The following is an 18768-nucleotide window of genomic DNA, read 5'->3' on the forward strand; positions in this document are numbered from 1 at the left end:
TGAATCAAATGTTCTCTTGATGTCCCTTCCAGGTCTAAGCTCTATGACTCTTTGATCCTACTTCCAAGTAAATTTAAGATACCTAGAACTTATGGGAAATTTTTATACAGTATTCTATCCTGTGTTGGATTGGCAAAATATTATTAATTTCCTCTTTTAAAGAGGCTTTGAACTCAGGTGGTTAAAATGGCCAGGGAGAAAAGACAGCCATTGTTAATCTCAGCACAGCTGGACTGCTATTGTACGTCAGGTGACACTCTTATTTATGCATTCATATATGAATACATTTACTATATTCAGCAAAAGAATGAAGAATTATATATTCAAATGAATAGCCAGATTTATGTCCAGAAGTCATCCTTTATGCACAGCACTCCTTATCTATAATAGAGTTAAAATCCGCTACACTAAAACTCCCAGAAATCCCTAATGTTCTGTGTGTGTTGCCTTGAACTTTATATAAACAGATGTTTTGACCATCTGGGTTTAGGTTAGGAAAGACATGAGTCTTTATTAATAATGGAGTCAAGTTATTCTCATTTTTTAATATTCAACGATATTATTATTCAAAGGAATTGTCATAACTGTGGCTCATTTTGCATCTGCAGATGGAGTTCAATGAGAAAGAACTGCGAAGAGAAATAAGCTATGCAATCAAAAACATACATGGTATCAGGCAAGTGCTTCACATTTTCCTTGTCTTCAGTTCAAGCTACTAAAAAAAGTTAATGTTTATGAATGGCTAGTGAAGTAGCCTTTTCATCATCTGAGCAGAGTAGAATATAGAGGTGGGAGTAAGAAATAGGAAATCCTCGTTTGGATTCAATGGTAATTTCTATTATTGGCATACTGTCTGTTTACAATTAAAAAAACAAAAACCCTTTCTGCCCTCACAGCACTGTGCTCTGAACAATCAGGGATTTACTGATGAACAAGACCTTGTTCTTCAGGGCTCTGTATTTCAGGGACAGAGGCCAGACTTGCTCATAAGTGATCATTACTTACACAGAGACCAAATAGATTAATTTTGGCTGGATTTATGGAGCAAGATTGGGAAAGATTAATGAAGGTGGTTGCCTTAGAGTCACACCTTGCCTGTTTTGCGAACAAGAATGATTTCAGCAAGCAAAGGTGTCTGTGTGGATACATGTGCTTGTGTGTGTGTGTGTGTCTGTTTGTGTGTGTATGGGGTAGGTGGCAATGCAATGAGGTGTGAGAGGAGGGAGGTTGTTGAGGCTGGAGGAGAAACAGGGGGCTTAAAGTGGAGGGAGTAATGTGAGCAAAGGCATGGAGGTGGCAAAAGGCAGCACGTATTCGTGGAGCAGGAAGCCATACATTTGGACTGGAGTTAGGAATGTAGACAGGAGAGCGGAGGGACATGAGGCTGGGAGGAGAACTTGTACCTGAATTCACCCTTGTATGAAGTGGGATTATTTTCATTTACTTTCATTACAGAAATAAATGATAAAAAATAAATGAATTGATAAAAATAATTGATTAAAAAATGGATTTAAAACACACATTTCTTGAGTTCATGTATAGAGGGCTAAATACAATGTAATGGAGCATATGTTAAACTGAGGCACCCTGAATTCAAGGTAAGAAAACAGGTTGCCTACTTCATGATCATCTTACATGAAGGAGGGATCCCCAGTCCATTGGCCGGTTGTATCTCAGCTTTTGCAATAGGGCCAACTTTAGACTATTTTGGAAACAGAGGCTGAGAGAGCAAAACTTGACCCTGAGTGTGCATGTGATGGGTGATTTTCCAAAGGAGTTATGACATTTGAAGTATCTATCCTTACAAAATTTAGAAAATCTCCTCTACAAGTCTCAAATAGTATGGGCAAATATGCATTCACAAAGTGAAAAGGAGACAACATCTATAACCACATCCAATGTTTTTTTCTTAACCTTCAACAGGGTTTCTAGTTCCCTATTAATTCTATTCCCTGTCCGTCAAATCCAGAATACATTTGGTACAGAAACTATGCCTTGCTCTTTAGCTGGGCAGAGCTAGTATGTGAACATACAGATCTGATAAATGCAGTGGAACCAAATTACGTTTTGTGGGGGGGGGTGGGTCATAAAGTATTTTACTTAATCAAATACAGTAGTTTTACTTGGCTTTTAAAACTCCTTACCAGTTACATTTTCGTTGAATGTAACTGCAAAAGCTCAGTAATTCAGGATTGTAGATTTCTGATTTACATGCATACCAACAGAAGAGATTGGTTGTTACTATTATTCTGGAGTTCATTTGCCTATAAGATGATAAGAAGTGCACAATGTCCTGAGTATAAGACATATTAATGGTGTGATTATTTATGCCCTTAAATACACTTAATTTGAAGAGTTTTGTTCCCAACTGATTCTGTTAGATATTTGAATAATAGAAAGCATCTTTGCCCACTGGGGACCCACCTTATGGTCCTTCTTCATTCTGCTAACACTGAGTGCCAATGATGAGCAAGGGATCCCTCCTTGTGGGGAAAACAAAGATAAAGACAATAACGACTCTCCCTACCAGTGTAGTAACAGGACTAAAATATGTGCTCAGACTACTGTAGTGCAAAGTAGGACGCTGGGATTCAGAGAAGGAAGACCTAGTCAGCGGCAGGACTGGAGGAGGCGAGCTGTAGGAAGTGGTTATTTTTGGTCTGGTCTTTGAAGCACAGGTGGGATTTGGACAGGCTGAAATTGTGGGAAAGGTGAAATGAACATCATACATGAAGGAAAAGACATAAAATATTAGTATGAATATGTTTGTGGAAAGGCAAATGGTCTGGTTTGGCTGAAACATAGCATGCATGAAAGGAAGGAGGAAAATAACCTCAAAGGAAGATTAGGGACAGACGGGGGAAAATTTTTAATGTCAGACTAAACAACGTGGATTTTATTCTGTATCCAAAGTGGAGAAATTACAATTACAATATAATATGATTACTACAGTACAATTAGAAATGGAGGTGGGCACAGGGTGCTAAGTAAATAAGAAGGGACATAGAATAAGGCTGCTAAAATGGAAGTGTTAAAGAAATCTCCCAGGGCTTCCCTGGTGGCGCAGTGGTTGAGAGTCCGCCTGCCGGTGCAGGGGACACGGGTTCATGCCCGGGTTCGGGAAGATCCCACATGCTGCGGAGTGACTGGGCCCGTGAGCCATGGCCGCTGAGCCTGCGCGTCCGGAGCCTGTGCTCAGCAACGGGAGAGGCCACAACAGTGAGAGGCCCGTGTAACGCAAAAAAAAAAAAAAAAAGAAAAAGAGAATTCTCCCAAAAGAGGTACCATAAGACTGAGTGTTTCAGGAAAAGAAGGTAACCAAATAAGGGGGAGGGAGGAGGGTCTAGGATGGGGAGGATCAACCACCAACATCTGGAGCCTGCACGTCTTTGGGCATGGCATATGTCAGGGCTCAGGATCCCTCTTATTGTAGCTTTTCTCCATTGACCTTTTGTTTAAATATGAGTAATCATTTTTTACTTTTTTATGAAACACGCACACATGCATACACATACCTGCTTTCCTGTGCTTCTGTACAGCATGAGAAAAGCATTGTTATGACATCAATTTGAATTAATTCCATCCAAATGAAAAGATACTTGCTACTTTGGTTATTGTTTGTCATTTTTGTAAATTCACAATTTAGGCATTCTGGGCTCTAAGCTAGTTCCACTTAACTGCCTTCCTTTTCCTTCAGCACCCCAGGACCTCAAACTGGGAACCACTGAGCTCACTATAATACAGCTCTCCTGGAAAGAATATGTTGTGTAGTCCAGGAATGCTACTATTTCAGTGTTCAGAAAGTGAAGATAATTTTCTGCTCCATGAAGGAGAAGAGAGGATTGCTTTTGGAATACTTTAGAAATAGAAATGTAAATTTAGGACACCATTTCTGTTGTAGCATTCCTTTGTATTGCTGTGAACCAGTGAGTTGAGACAAATGACAATTAAATATTGAGGGTCACATTATGAGCCTTGAAAACATTTTGGGAACTGTTTTTAGGTAATGTTAATCATCTATAGAATGTATTAAGGATATTATTACAAATGATACTGTGGATAGAATAAATCACTATGTAACTTTTAAACTAGGCTTTTTGCATGCTTGAAGTAGCATGTCAATTAAAACATTTTTAAAAAGAGTATTGAATATCATTCAATTTAAAATATCTAATGTGCTGCTTTCTTTCTTATGTTCAGGACAGGGTTGTTTACTCCAGACATGGCATTCGAAGCAATAGTCAAAAAACAAATTGTAAAGCTGAAAGGGCCTTCCTTGAAGAGTGTAGATCTGGTAATACAAGAATTAATCAACACTGTCAAGAAGTGTACCAAAAAAGTAAGTTTGAATTATGTAACTTTGCAACCAGTAACTACTTGGTTTACCCATCTTTCCTACCCTGCTACATACCTCTCTTTCCCTGACTCTCCACTTTGTCATAGAAGGTTGTGTGTTTGCTCAAGGGGAAGGATTGTGAAAAGTACTGAATGGGAATTGCTTTCATGATATATGGGCGTATTGACTTCTATCACCCCATTCCAAATAGGGTTGTTGTCTTAATCAGGTAAACATCACTTTAGAACAATTAAGTGAATGCCCTAAACCAATTTTTCCTGTGATGCATGGATGGGAGTAATTGTTAGGGGAAAGGAATCGGTGATATTGTTTGTAACAAAAAGGTAATTCTTCTAAATTTTAAATGAATTCCACTTGAACCTGGATGTTCTGGGAAGGGGCACTGTGGTATAGTAGTTAAGAGCCCAGCCTCTGAGGTTCAGTTATCTAGATTCAAATCCTGGCTCTGCTATTTACTTGCTGTCTGACCTTGAGCATCATACTTAATCTTTATATTTTTGTTAATTTCTGTGTAAAATGGAGATGATGATGATGATGATAATGATGATGATATCACCTCAGTGAGGATTAAACAAGATGATGCCTGAAACCCATGAGGCACTTAACACATTGATTAAACATAGTAAGTGCTCAGTAAATGGTGGTTAATCTATAAATGGCCATTTTTAGTAGCACCCAATATTCCCTACCTTGTAATATTTATTGTAATATTTATTGATGGAGAGTAGTGGGCAAGAGACTTCCCAACCTGGGGGCTCTTCACTGAGAAACATGGAAGAATTGTGCTGGATTCCATCCATTCCATAGGGACATGAAAGGGGTACCCTGTATTGGAAAATATAAGAAGGGAATTACTGATGGTGTTAGGATAGGGTAGGCCTAGCCCTGTGGCAGTTACTATTGTTACTTTGATTATTTCTTGAAAGTATAGATACTTCCGATTTTGTTAGTTTTGTTACCCTTCCCTTTCTGTATGGTTACTATGAGTAACATTCCTGAAAAACCAGTGAGAAGAAAGAGAGAATGAGTATGAGTGTTGGTTCCCAGTTACCTTACAGAAAAACTCAGATGAAGGAAAGATATAAGTAGTGAAAGAGGAAAGGAATCTAAATTTAGGAATTCAGGATTGTCAATGCTAAAAGAAAAGGAGTTAGGTGGAACTAGCTTGGGGCCCAGAAGTGGCTCTGGAGCTTCAGATCCCTTCTCTAGACTTCTTACTATTCTTCTACCTTATTCCTTAAAGTTCTATTTTCTCTTCTCTAAAATAGGAAAACGCCATAGGCATTAAGGGACTGAGGAAAGGGAAAAGAATGCACATGGGGAAGAAAAAAATGTCTTTATGCCAGCTCTTCATTTGGAAACTTGAAGCCATTTAATAATACTTCACATCCCTCCTGTCCTTGCCTATACCTCAAAATACAGTTAGTCTTGTCACCTGTATATTGGCCTCCTCTTAACTGACTTGCTGAACTAACTGAAACTGCATTCTCTATTTAATCACACGGATTGCCGCCCTCAGCACATAGATGTCTTCTTCAGCCAAAAGCTTCTCTTTAGGTTGCCCATGCATTCCTGCTTCCACCAGTTAAGTGGTCTTCTTTCCAATGGCCAGTTGTGCTGTGTTTGTCCTCAAACCTGTTTAGCCAGTTTTCCTTCTTATTTTAATTATGTAGGTTAAGTGAAGAGTAAATAAATTGATCAAATGCAGGAAAGACTTTGAATTTTGTTTCCATAAAAATCCAGCTTTGGAATGACTTAATAAAGGTTAGCTACAAAAGCTTTGCAATTGATTACGTGTAGGTAGGACAAGGCTAAAAGTATATGGGGGGGGCGGTGATAAAAATCTAGATGGGCTCTGCATTCAGATGATTTCCCGAGTGTCTTTATGTTTCCCCTCCACTTTAAAGAAAGCAAAACTGGAAATCACAGATGAAGGATGTGGTTTATGTAAGACAGAAGACGCATAACTCCAATCAGCAGATCCATATGCAGAGAACAGGCCTTGGCCTCACATCAAAAGATTGGCACATGTGTGTACATTTATGTTTTAAGTTATATAAAGTGTTTATGGTATGTATGAATCATTTTTTTTTTTTTTATCACTTCCCATTGTATCCAGCTTACTGGAAAACCAACAGTTGGTGCCGATGGCATAGGACGAGACAGCTTCTTCCTGGACACTTTTTGGCTTTTATTCTTTGCTTTCCACCCTTTGAACCTCCTTTTCCATTAAGCTCTCTAGACCAGTGGTGGTTGTATATTTGTACTGTCTTCTCAAAACATTTTATATGTTGCCTTGAATAAAACCTAGCTTTCTCCCTGAGATTATTGTTTACCCTTCAGCTCCCTTCACTGAAGGATATTTATTGGCCCAAACTCAAAGAATCTTAGGGCCTGGATCAGGCATGACATTTGTGTACTTCTCCATTTGTGCCTTCCAAACATTATTCCTTCACCTTCCTATAAAAAGTCTTCCATTAAGGCCCGGGTGTTACCAGCTCTGCCACCCTTCTCTCTTCTATTCACTGTCACCATCAGGTCCTGGTCACTGCTTTGTATTCATCAAGATATTTAGAACTTGGCTTACATTTTTCCTCTCCATCCTAAATTCACCTTCAACTTGGATGACTTCAGTAGAGGTCATGTCCAACACCCAGCAGCTGCTGCTCTTGGAGATCTTTGACTGCAGTGGTTCTCCATTCATTCCACACTAGCATCACACTACTTGTGACCTCTTCCAGTCCCTGTCATGGTGGACAAATGTTCTACCAAAAGATTCTTCAGAAATTTAAAACTCTAAATCTAGGGTTTTCAGAGCACTGATTACCCCCTTCTACCCTCTTTTAGCTTTTAAGTCAGTTGGAAAATTAGTAGGAAAGCTTAAAGGAGAATTGAAATTTAGTATCTGCTTTGCTGCTGATAAATCTAGATTGGAAAACATGGCTGGGATTTCCTGCTGAAGTGGGAATCTCCCATTACTTCCTCTTCCAGCCATTAACTTCAGAGTCCACAGTGGCGGAGAGAGTGAGATGTGCACCCAGAAGGAGCACAGCGTTTTTTGGCTAACCTCACACCTACGGGCCTCTACAGTGAGCAGTGATGGAGTGCACCTGCTCCACGAAGCAGAGAGCTGTGAGCCAACACAGGTCAGGGGCTCACAGGTCTTCTTTTGTCTTCTCTTTTTTTTTTTTTCTTTCCTGCGAGGTGACGAAAATGACAAGGGTTTCTCCTGTAGTACTTTCTCAAGAGAGAAGAAATATTGGTGGAAGTTCCTACTTTATGAGTGAGGTGTGAAAGGTGCTGGGGAGGAGGAAGGGAGAGAGCAGTTCTTCTCTATACCTAAATTCTGCCACAGGGTCCAACCCTTCCAGCTCTCTCACTCCTTTACTCTCCCTATAACCAGTCTTTAAACTCAAAGAGACCTTCAGACCTTTGGCTTCTTTTTTTTTTTTTTCTTAGCTACCTGTCTCTTTCAGATTTTATTATATTTCCTGACCATTGTATCAGTCTGGGTCCAACCAGAAGAGAGAAACCACACAGCAGTTTGAACAGGGAACAGTTACTATAAAAATGTATTAAGGGCTACCCCAGTGGCACAGTGGTTGAGAATCCACCTGCCAATGCAGGGAACACGGGTTCGATCTCTGGTCCGGGAAGATCCCACATGCCGCAGAGCAACTAAGCTCGTGTGCCACAACTACTGAGCCTGTGCTCTAGAGCCCGTGAGCCACAACTACTGAGCCCGCGTGCCACAACTACTGAAGCCCCCGTGCCTAGAGCCCATGCTCCACAATGAGAGAAGCCACCGCAATGAGAAGTCCGCACATGGCAATGAAGAGTAGCCCCCGCTCGCCGCAACTAGAGAAAGCCTGCGTGCAGCAGTGAAGACCCAACATAGCCAAAAATAAATAAATAAATAAAATAAAATTTTTAAAAAATGTATTAACTATAACATGGGCTTAGAGGAATGAGGGATTGGCTAGTAAGAAGTTAAGAGAACAACTGAATATAGGGGTAGAAGCTGTAAGGAGCAGATGCTAAGGTACCACCTTTAGGGGAACATGCAGGAAAGAGGGCCCCTGACAAGAGCTAAGACTGGTACTTCCTTAAAGTGGGCCTGGATGTGGCTCACTGGGTGGCAGAAAAGTTGCCGTAGTGTCATGCTGCAGTGAAATCTGCCCTCTGTGCTGGGAGGGAAAGGGTGTCCATGGGGAGGTGTCTCCTTGGAGACACTCTGCTGCAAACTGTTCAAGGTGGGGACAGTGGCTGCCTTGTACTGCAGTAGCCTGCTTTAGTCTGCCTTTTCCTCCCTCAGTGTCTCTCCAGGCCCCGCCTCTCCTGACAAAACTTCACTTGGTGCCAGCCAGCAAAGGAAAAATACTTAGAGGGCCCAGGATTATTTTCACAGAGTGGGCAAGCAGGTTGAATTTGGAGCTGAGAGGCAATAAATTGACAAGCAGTACATTTACCTTTAACTTTCTGATCTGTTACTTTAATTCTTCTTGGATTAACTTTGCCACCTGTTAAAACTCTAAGGCTGGTCGAATTTACTATTTGTGTTTTATCTCCCTTTCCCCCAGGTTGCTGAAGAGCTTGGAGACAACCCTCTATCTGTGTGGATTAGTGCCACATAATATACCCATTGTCTTCAGCATCTCATTAGTTAGTGACTTGCAGTGTTCTCCACCATAGTGACGTTAAACTTTTAACACTCTTTTTAAGATGCTTTGCTCATCACTTTCAGCAATGATTTCACAGAGAGAATAGAGGCCATAAATGGGAACATTAATTTCTAGCCCCCAAACCTATGTGTATTCCCAGCCATGCCCATCCTTCTCTCTGTCTCTGTTGAAGTATTAATCCTGACCAGGGCTGGGCTTCTACTTGTACTCTCACCTACTTAAGGAACTTACTCTCTGGATTCCTCTGTTTCCTGAATCATCGCCTTCTCCATCACATTTTAAAATAAGTCAATGTATAAATATATTTATGTCTCTCCTGACTTATAAGTAACAAAAACGTGTCTTCTGTCCTATTCCTCTCCTTTTCATCATGGCCAACCTTCTTGGGGAAAAAAGTAGTTTGTGCTTGCTATATCTTTACTGTCTCATCTCCAGTTAATTCCTTAACCCTCTGAAGTTTGGCTTCCACCCACCACTCTATTGAAATAATTATGGTAAAGGTTAACCAGAGACTTGATTGCCAGATTGAAGGGACACTTATTCCCGATATTGAATTCCACTCTCTTTTTGAAGCTGACACCTCTCTTTCTTGGATTCTTCTCCATCTTTCTCATGATTCTTCTTCTGTCTCCTTCAAGAGCTTATCCACATTTGCCTGCCTCTAAACACTGGAGTCCCCCAGAACTTGCTCCTGGTTTCCTTCTCTTCTCTCTCCTTTCTCCCTGGCAGATCATATCTCCCATAGTTCAACTATCACTTAAAACATTGTTGATTCCCAAATCTATACCACCAGCTCAAGCTTCTTAACTGAAACTGTCTACTCTACAGTCTACTACAACTACCTTCTCTTCTTACTTAAGGCTCTAAACAGTTTTTTTTTTCCCCCCGCAAACTAAATTACTACAGTGACCTCCTAACTGATCTTACTGCTTCTAGACTGGTCATATTCAAATTCATCCTCCTCACTGTTGTCAAAATGGCCCTTCTAAAATACGCACACATATTTTTTGCCTGTTCCCTCAAAATTATTCAGTGGTTCCTTATACCTTAAGAAAGTTCAAATCATTTGTGATTGTGTTTAGTTTTCACCATCTGATCCCTGAATAACTCTCCAGCTACATCTGTTGTCACTTTTTGCTTGCTTCAGCCCTTCTAAGTGATTTGCACTATTCACAAAGATTTTTTGTGCCTTTAATATTTGTACATGTGATTTTGTTTGTTTAGAGTCTCCTTAAGATATAGCTCAGTCATCGTTTTTCCTGAAGGGCCTCTGTGAGCCCTTTCTTGGTCTCCATCCTCACTCCCTTCTTAGTGCTTTAATTGTAACCCTGTATTTACTTCTATCATAACAATTATGATACTGCACTGCAATTTGTTTGTAATTTATTTGTTTAGGTGAATGCCTCTTCTTGCTGACGATAAGCTCCTTTCAAAAAAGAGCTGTCTTTTATCTTATCTTTGACACCTAACCCATGACTAATCCTACATGAGACATTCTATAAATACTTATTAATAATTTAGATATTTTAAAGTTATCCTGATGGCAAAGAAATCTGTACTTGGTTTAAAAATAACATTTTAATCACTCCTTTTTAAAAAAAAATTTTATTTTATATTGGAGTATAGTTTCAGGTATACAGCAAAGTGATTCAGTTATACATATATATGTATCTATTCTTTTTCAAATTCTTTTCCCATTTAGGTTATTGTGGAATATTGAGCAGAGTTTCCTGTGCTATACAGTAGGTCCTTGTTGGTTATCTACTTTAAATATAGTGGTGTGTACATGTCAATCCCAAACTCCCAATCTATCCCTCCCCCCAGTTCTTTTTCTGAGATCTTGAATCATCTTCACTATCATTACTCTGAATTCTTTTTCCAGTAGATTGCCTATCTCCACTTCACATGGTTGTTCTTCTGGGGTTTTATCTTGTTCCTTTATCTGGGACATATTCCTCTGCCGTCTCATTTTGTCTAACTTTCTGTGATTGCAGTTTCTTTTCCACAGGCTGCAAGATGGTAGTTCTTCTTGCTTCTGCTGTCTGCCCTCTGGTGGATGAAGCTGTCTAAGAGGCTTGTGCAGGCTTCCTGATAGGAGGGGCTTGTTCCTGCCCACTGGTGCGTGGAGCTGGGTCTTGTCCCTCTGGTGGGCAGGGCTGTGCTCAGGAAGACTTTAAGCAGCCTGTCTGCTGATGGGTGGGGCTGTGTTCCTGCCCTGTTGGTTGTTTGGCCTGAGGCGTCCCAGCATGGTTGGGAGGGGATAGGTCTTGGGGAGGAAGTGGCAGCCTCCAAGTGGGCTCACACCAATGAGTACTCACCAGAACTGCTGCTACCGGTGTCTTTGTCCCTGCAGTGAGCCACAGCCACCCTCTACCTCCGTAGGAGACCCTCCAATATTAGCAGGTAGGTCTGGCCCAGTCTCTTATGAGGTCACTGCTTTTTTCCCCTGGGTCCTGGTGCGCATGAGACCTTGTGTGCACCCTCCAAGAGTGGAGTTTCTGTTTGCCCCAGTCCTGTGGAATTCCTGTGATCAAACCCTGCTGGCCTTCAAAGCCAGATTCTCTGGGGGCTCCTCCTCCCATTGCCAGACCCCCAGGCTAGGAAGCCTGACATGGGGCTCAGGACTTTCACTCCTGTGGGAGAACTTCTGTGGTATAATTATTTTCCAGTTTGTGGGTCGCCCACCCAGCGGGTATGGAATTTGATTTTATCGCTATTGTGCCCCTCCTACTGTCTCATTGTGGCTTCTTCTTTGTCTTTGGATGTAGGATATCTTTTTTGGTAGTTTTCAGCTTTTTTCTTTTTTTTTTTGTCAATGGTTGTTCAGTAGTTAGTTGTGTTTTGTTAAGAAGGGGTGAGCTCATGTCCTTCTACTCCACCACCTTGCCACTTCCTCTAGTCACTCCTTTTAAAATGATAAAATTTGGACAGGTTTTCTTTCAAGTATCTATCCTTTTCCTTTTTCCTCAATTTGATGTTCTTGATATTTGGCCTTATTATGTCTACCTTCAATTTTTTTTTTACTTTAAAACTGGTCTAATTCAAGTCTTTTGTAAAGCAAAATAATCCTAATTAAAGTTGAGTATGCCAGGACTTAATTATTTGACCCCTTTTGAACACAGCCCATAGATAAAGTGACCATATAATTTATTGTCCAACACAGATTTGAGATTAAAAGGGGGAGCTATCAGTACTTTCACTGGAATAGTATGAGTAAACCAAGACTGCTCCAGGCAATCTGAAATGTGTATATATATATATATATATATATATATATATATATATATATATATATATATATATATATATATATAAAAGAATATGTATATGTGAATATACATATGTGAATATATATATGTGAATATATATATATAAACTTAAAACAATAATTTCACTTACAATTGCTCATGTTGAATTTCTTATGTGTAAAATACTTAACGTTTCTTTTCCTTAAGCCACATAAATAAACATCAGTGAAACACATGGGATTTATGTGTGTTCAGATAACAAGGCACAAAGCTAACCTGGGGGAATGCACTTCTTCTCGCATGTTTTCTCACTGGTCTCTGGGGCACTGGAGGACAAGACAGGGACATTAGAGTTTTATGAGCTATTTGGCTTCACTCCAGGGACATCTCAACTTTGGAATTTTTCTGGTGGGCATCATCTTTCAGCTGCTTTTCTCTACTGCCTCTTCTCCAGTGCTTCATTGCAGGGTCCTGAGCTTTTTTGCAGGAAGCACTGAGAGGAACATCTTGTTTTTTTAACCACAGTTTAGCAACTGTGCCATTTATTGGCCTCTTGGGAAGCCACATTCTTGGATCACCATCATACCAATTAATTGATTTTTTTCCCCCTGCTTAGAAAAAAGAAAAAACGCTTTGCAAGGAAATAAAAAAGATACATTAGTTGGTTATTAGAAATACTGGGAAAGATTTTTCATTAAAAAGTGCTGTTAGAAGAAATGCTGAGTTTTGTGGCATGTTAGGTAAGTAGATATCTGACCCTGAATACACATAACTAAGCAGTGAATCCAAAGACCTTACCACAGCTTTCAAGGCCCTGCATGAGCTTGCTCCTTTTCATTTCTAAACTCCTCCCCATCTCCCTCCCCACAGTCCACTCCAGCTACACTGGTTTCCTTGTTTCTTCACAGGCAAGGAGATGTGGTGCAGGGCCTTTGCATTTCTCATTCTCAGTGTTGGAAATGCTCTGCCTCGAGATGTCTGCATGGGTCACATCCTAGCTTCTTTCAGGTCTTTGCTCAAATGCCACATAATCAGAGTCTTCCTCTGACAGAAAATTATTATTTTCTATCAGCAATTTCACATGCTTCCTTCGAACACACGCGCACACACACACACACACACACACACACACACACACACACACTCATACCATTCTTCATCTACTTACCAAATTTGTTTTTCTTTGTGGCACATACGACCACATGAATTATACTACATACGTCTTTTATTTTTGCTGTGATTGTTGGACAGTAAAGGGACTTGAAGAATGTAAGCTCCATGAGAGTAGGGACTTGGTTTGTTAAGCTCATTACTCTATTTATAACCCCTGAACATCCAGGTTTTCAATAATAATTATTGAATGAATAATTGAATACATGAATCATGTCTCATTGACTTGGCAGGTGATTTTCCGTTTGGCTAAAGTAGACATTTGAGTAACTTCCATGAAAGCTTGTAGGATGAAAGAGAATAACTACAAAGCATCATGCTCAAATAGGATTTTCTTTTAGGTCTGGATAGATCTGCTCTGGTTTTCACTCTGTACATAAAGATTTGCATTTCATCTCTTCTAATGGCTGGCTGTCCAGTCAAACACTCTGTGCTGTGCTACTCATACAGCAGATGCCTCATGTAATGGGCCATGGTACTCACGTTTCAAATCAGGCTGAGTATTAAAGTTTGAATCATTTGTTGGGTTTTATATGAAATTCAGTCCTGGGACTTGACTAAAATTCAAGAGATAGTAATCTCACCTTTTAATCTCACACTTCATTAAAGGATTCATGATCTTTGCAATTAATTCTTAATTTATAATTTACCCTGGCCCCTGCTTTTCCTCTTACTTTCTGCATGATTTTTCTTGTTCCATTTTAACTACTTAATAATGTTTACCAGAGATAAATGTGGAAAGAGTGGTGATGAAAACCTGGTTATTGTCTTCAGGTATTGTTTTGACCCAGCACCAACGCCCTCCTGCCCTCCTGTTTGGATGTTTTCTGATTACTTAATGAGATTATGGCTCTTCTGACTACCTTTCAGCTTTATTTCACTTAAGGTTGGGCTTTTTCTTTTAATTCCTTATCATCTGCTAAATAACACTAGCATTCTCTTCATTTCTTTGTTTAGAAGAAATAATAAGGTCAGATATGTAATGGAGAACATATCAACTTACCATATATGTTCTTCCTTCACAGAGCTCACCATTCCTCCCATCATTTGTAGAAAATATTTGAGGTTTGGGATTTGCCCACTTGGAGAAGGAGGACTAACAGTATTTCTTTCTCTCTGACTACTTTACCCAAGGCCACCCGGGTGGGATCTGGCATCCTTCCCCTTTTTACCAACTTCACTTAGATCTTCCTAGACTTCCTATATGCCACTCCTAAAATATAGAATCCTCAATAAAGAATTTTCCAACTTACGCTTGTGAAGTTTCTTGACCTGTTTTACTAGAATTGTTTCTCATTTTTGATCACTTTTGTAAATGTGAATACTTCTGTTTTTCCTTTTTTCATAACAAATATGTTGTGCCCAAATAAATATTCTCTCATCTCCTGAATAAATCCACCATTATGCTACACACAAATTAAAAATCACTAGGGGTTTTAAGGGCAGATTTTTTTTTTTTTTTTTTTTTCTCTCGGTACGCGGGCCTCTCACTGCTGTGGCCTCTCCCATTGCGGAGCACAGGCTCCAGATGCACAGGCTCAGCGGCCATGGCTCACGAGCCCAGCCGCTCTGCAGCATGTGGGATCTTCCCGGACCGGGGCACGAACTCGTGTCCCCTGCATCGGCAGGCAGACTCTCAACCACGGTGCCACCAGGGAAGCCCTAAGGGCAGATTTTAATTCACATAAATAGAATAAAATTATTGCATGCTTTTATAAGCAGTGAAATCATTATGGCTACTGAGTTTGTAGTGCGTGGCCAACAGTGGTTGGTTTATAGCATTTTGATCAAAATAGAGCCCATATCTTTAGGTCAGCCAAACCATCAACTCAAGTCATGCACATAAAAGAAATTTTATTCTGGTTTTAGTTCATTTTCTCCGTGGTGTTTGCAACGGAACTGTGAACAGATGGTTACCTAAGAACCTGAGTCTTTGCTTAAGGCATTGAACTAGTTACTCTTGAAGGTATAGAATCTTGCCTGGCCTTGTGCCTGTTCCAAGAGATACCTAATAGTATGGCTCTCATGATCGGATTAATCAATGGTTAATACATTTTGTAAGTGTATATTTTTATTGAGTAGAAATGTCTTTCAAGTGATTTTTTTTCCTCTAGGGAAAAATGTGCTCCATGCGTAAAATTAAATTTTTATATTGACGTCCCATCAAAATAATTAAACACTACCCTAAATAATACTTAAAATATTGGATTTTATTAAAACATGCTTGTGTATTTAAAAAAATGATGGTGCTACTTTGTCTCAAAACAAGTATAAAGTTTTCTCTTAGAATTATATACCTAAAGTTTTGATTCCTAAATACAGGTATATTATGACTCCATTTAATCTTCCTTATTATTTAAGAATATTCAACATAATTTTAACATAAGCTATTTAGAAGTAATTTATCATTTAATAGATGTTCAACTTTGTCTGGAAGCTTTGCTGTCATTGTTTAAGCATCAAATCTTCTGAGGCCTTCTCAGAGCAGGTTTAGCCACTTACTTCTTTGTGTTTCTCCTTGATTTTTGTTAAATATTTCTCTCGCATAACAATTTATCTGTATAGTCAACCTGCCACTCAAGACTGTGAGGTTTCCAATATCAGGTGCTTTGACATAAACTGAGCTCAGAGCTGGCCTATAGTGGTGCCCAAAGAATGTTTGTTAAATGAATGACTGATGTGAAATAAATTTAAGAATATAAAATTATTATATCCAATAGCAAAGCCTTAATTCCTTGAGCCTGTATAAATCAATTTGCAGAATATTTAAATAATTAATAGAAGAATAAAAATCTAATGATGGTGATTTCTAGGTCAATATTATTTTGGCACACATGATTAAAATTTTGATGACTTTGACAAAAAAATTGTGTTCTTACAATGGTAAGCTTTTAGTTCAACATCCAGAGCAAAAGAGATTGAAAATTATAATGACTTAAGTGGTTGAGAAAACTGATTGCACCTTAAGTAAGAGACGTAGAAGAGAGGCAAGGAATTGAAGTGAGCAATCAGCTAAGTATCTGTTAAAGCTAAGTAGAATGCCATGCAAACTGAGCAGGGACTCTGCTGAATGAGGTAATGAAATGAGTGGCAGAAAGCCTACTCAGAAGTCATTCTGAATGTCAGTAGGACTTTTTTTTTTGCCTTTTTCCTATATGTATTATGAAGAATTGGGACTGGAGCATTACATTTGGGAGCCAGCAATTAAAACCATCATTTTGAGTTTTATACTCCCACAACATTTTTTACACTCCTACAAACCTTTTAAGATCAACCAATTAGAAACTGTACTGGCTTAATTACTGCCTTTCAGTAATGCCTAGATCTTTCCTGCTTACTGTCCCCTTCAATATTTCTCTGAGGGCAGTTCTTCTAGTGTATTCTCTTTCCATTTTATCCCACTTAGAATTTAGGCTCATTTACATCCAGTTTTCTCAGTTGTAGATACAAAAATATGGCTCTGGCGGGTTCCTTTCCTGATGAAATTGAGCTTGGAAAGATCAGGAGGTACACACAAAAAAATCAATCCTCCTGCCAAGGGCAGTAGATTGGAGGGTTCTTAGATGTTTCTACTTCATGGGATGCTCTTATCATTTTGGCCTTTCCTTGACTTATTGATGTCTGCATACTAGTCTGTGGTCCTTCAGCTATCAAGTATTTAGTTTCTGAATAAATATTTATATTGCCACTCTTTGGTGTTTTAGAAATAATCTGCTATAATCCATTTTCTAAATGCTATTGCCATCCCCATCCTATTTAGTAGACCCCTATTGCTTGTGTAGTCACTTCTCTGCAGGAGTGTGGTTCTATGTTAGTGTGGCTATCATCAAAAGCAAGTATGCAATGATAGCTTGGGGTGCTCTCTGAGTGCAGAAGAGGAACAATTGCTCTGGTGGCCTAGTGCAGGCTAGTGGTTTGTGCCGGATGTGCCACCTAGTTTTGCATTAGTCAAGAAGAAGGACAAGTATTCATCAGCTATCCCTTCCATACTTAGAGACTTTTTATAGGCCTTACAAAAAATAACTTGCAGTATTCTCAGAGTATAAAACGGCTTCTGGAATGATAGAACTGTCCCCGAAGAATGTTTCCCAAACTCAAAATGGAAGCTTCATTTGTGTCTTGAAGTTATTCATGAAGTAAGCACCTAACTGATCACAGATCTCAGGATTCAGCTAGGAGTCTCAGTAAGGGGGTGATGGTTTGGTGATCTCATGAACAGACACTGGGCTGTGAATTTTGAGGTGACCAAGGCAGCCAGGTTTCTATGCTCTAATGATGTTGTTATAATAAAAGTACTCTAGGACTTCCCTGGTGGCGCAGTGGTTAAGAATCCGCCTGCCAATGCAGGGGACACGGGTTAGAGCCCTGGCCCGGGAGGATCCCACATGCCGTAGAGCAACTAAGCCCGTGCGCCATAACTACGGAGCCTGCGCTCTAGAGCCCGCGAGCCACAAGTACTGAGCCCGTGTGCCACAACTACCAAAGCCCGAGCGCCTAGGGCCCGTGCTTCGCAACAAGAGAAGCCACTGCAATGAGAAGCCTGTGCACCACAACGAAGAGTAGGCCCCTCTCGCCGCAACTAGAGAAAGCCCGCGCACAGCAACGACGACCCAATGTAGCCAAAAATAAATAAATTTTTTTAAAAAAGTATGTTCGTTGTGGAAAAATTTGGAAAATGCAGACATGTATATAGAAAAAAAGTAAAATTATGCATAAGCCCATCATTCAAAGAGGTTGTTGCCATTAACATTTTGTAGTATTTGTGCAGATTCTTTTCTGTGCACAGACAGCAGACTTACAGCATTAGGTGATTTAACATTTATATGTGATTTGTAATCACAGTGGTTCCATGAAGTAGTGCAGTTTGTTGTCTTGCTAAGACACTGATGTGCATCATGCATGCTATTAAGTAGGTGCGCACAGTGACTCCAATGACCATGGAGCAATCACATCTCAGGGAGGCCTAGCATACAAGTTAGGGGAAATATTATGTGCTACAGTATTACTCAAGAATTTTGGAGTTTTTAAGGTTTTTGGCTATATCCTCAAAAAGTATCAAGTGTATATGGTAGCCTGTGACTATGAGTGTGTGTATATGCTTGTGTGTAATCACATTTTATATTTAGTAGCCTGATTTTCTTCACCCAGTGTCATAGACACTTTAGCATGTTATTAGATATTATTTATAAATTAGATAGTATTATATCAAATATTAGCTATTATTTGGAATGGCTTATTACATCCCATTAGTGGACCTACCTTAATTTATTTAACATCATTGGATACTTAGGTGGCTTATAGAGTTATGTCT

At 39.6% G+C, this 18768-nt stretch overlaps 1 protein-coding gene across 6 annotated transcripts in view; it reads left to right on the forward strand.

Moving 5' to 3' along the window:
* Positions 1–18768, forward strand: part of DNM3 (dynamin 3) — a gene marked incomplete at both ends in the record, with an annotated part of 567700 nt that overhangs the window by 217028 nt on the left and 331904 nt on the right. For all 6 annotated transcript variants that reach the window (XM_082656445.1, XM_082656448.1, XM_082656446.1 and 3 more), the window contains 2 exons: positions 609–676; positions 4201–4339. In XM_082656445.1, the coding sequence (XP_082512571.1) occupies positions 609–676; positions 4201–4339 (207 nt within the window). The remainder of the gene's footprint in view (positions 1–608; positions 677–4200; positions 4340–18768) is intronic.

This window comes from Grampus griseus (genome assembly GCF_964374135.1).
Source record: "Grampus griseus genome assembly, chromosome: 1".
Classification (NCBI taxonomy): domain Eukaryota; kingdom Metazoa; phylum Chordata; class Mammalia; order Artiodactyla; family Delphinidae; genus Grampus; species Grampus griseus.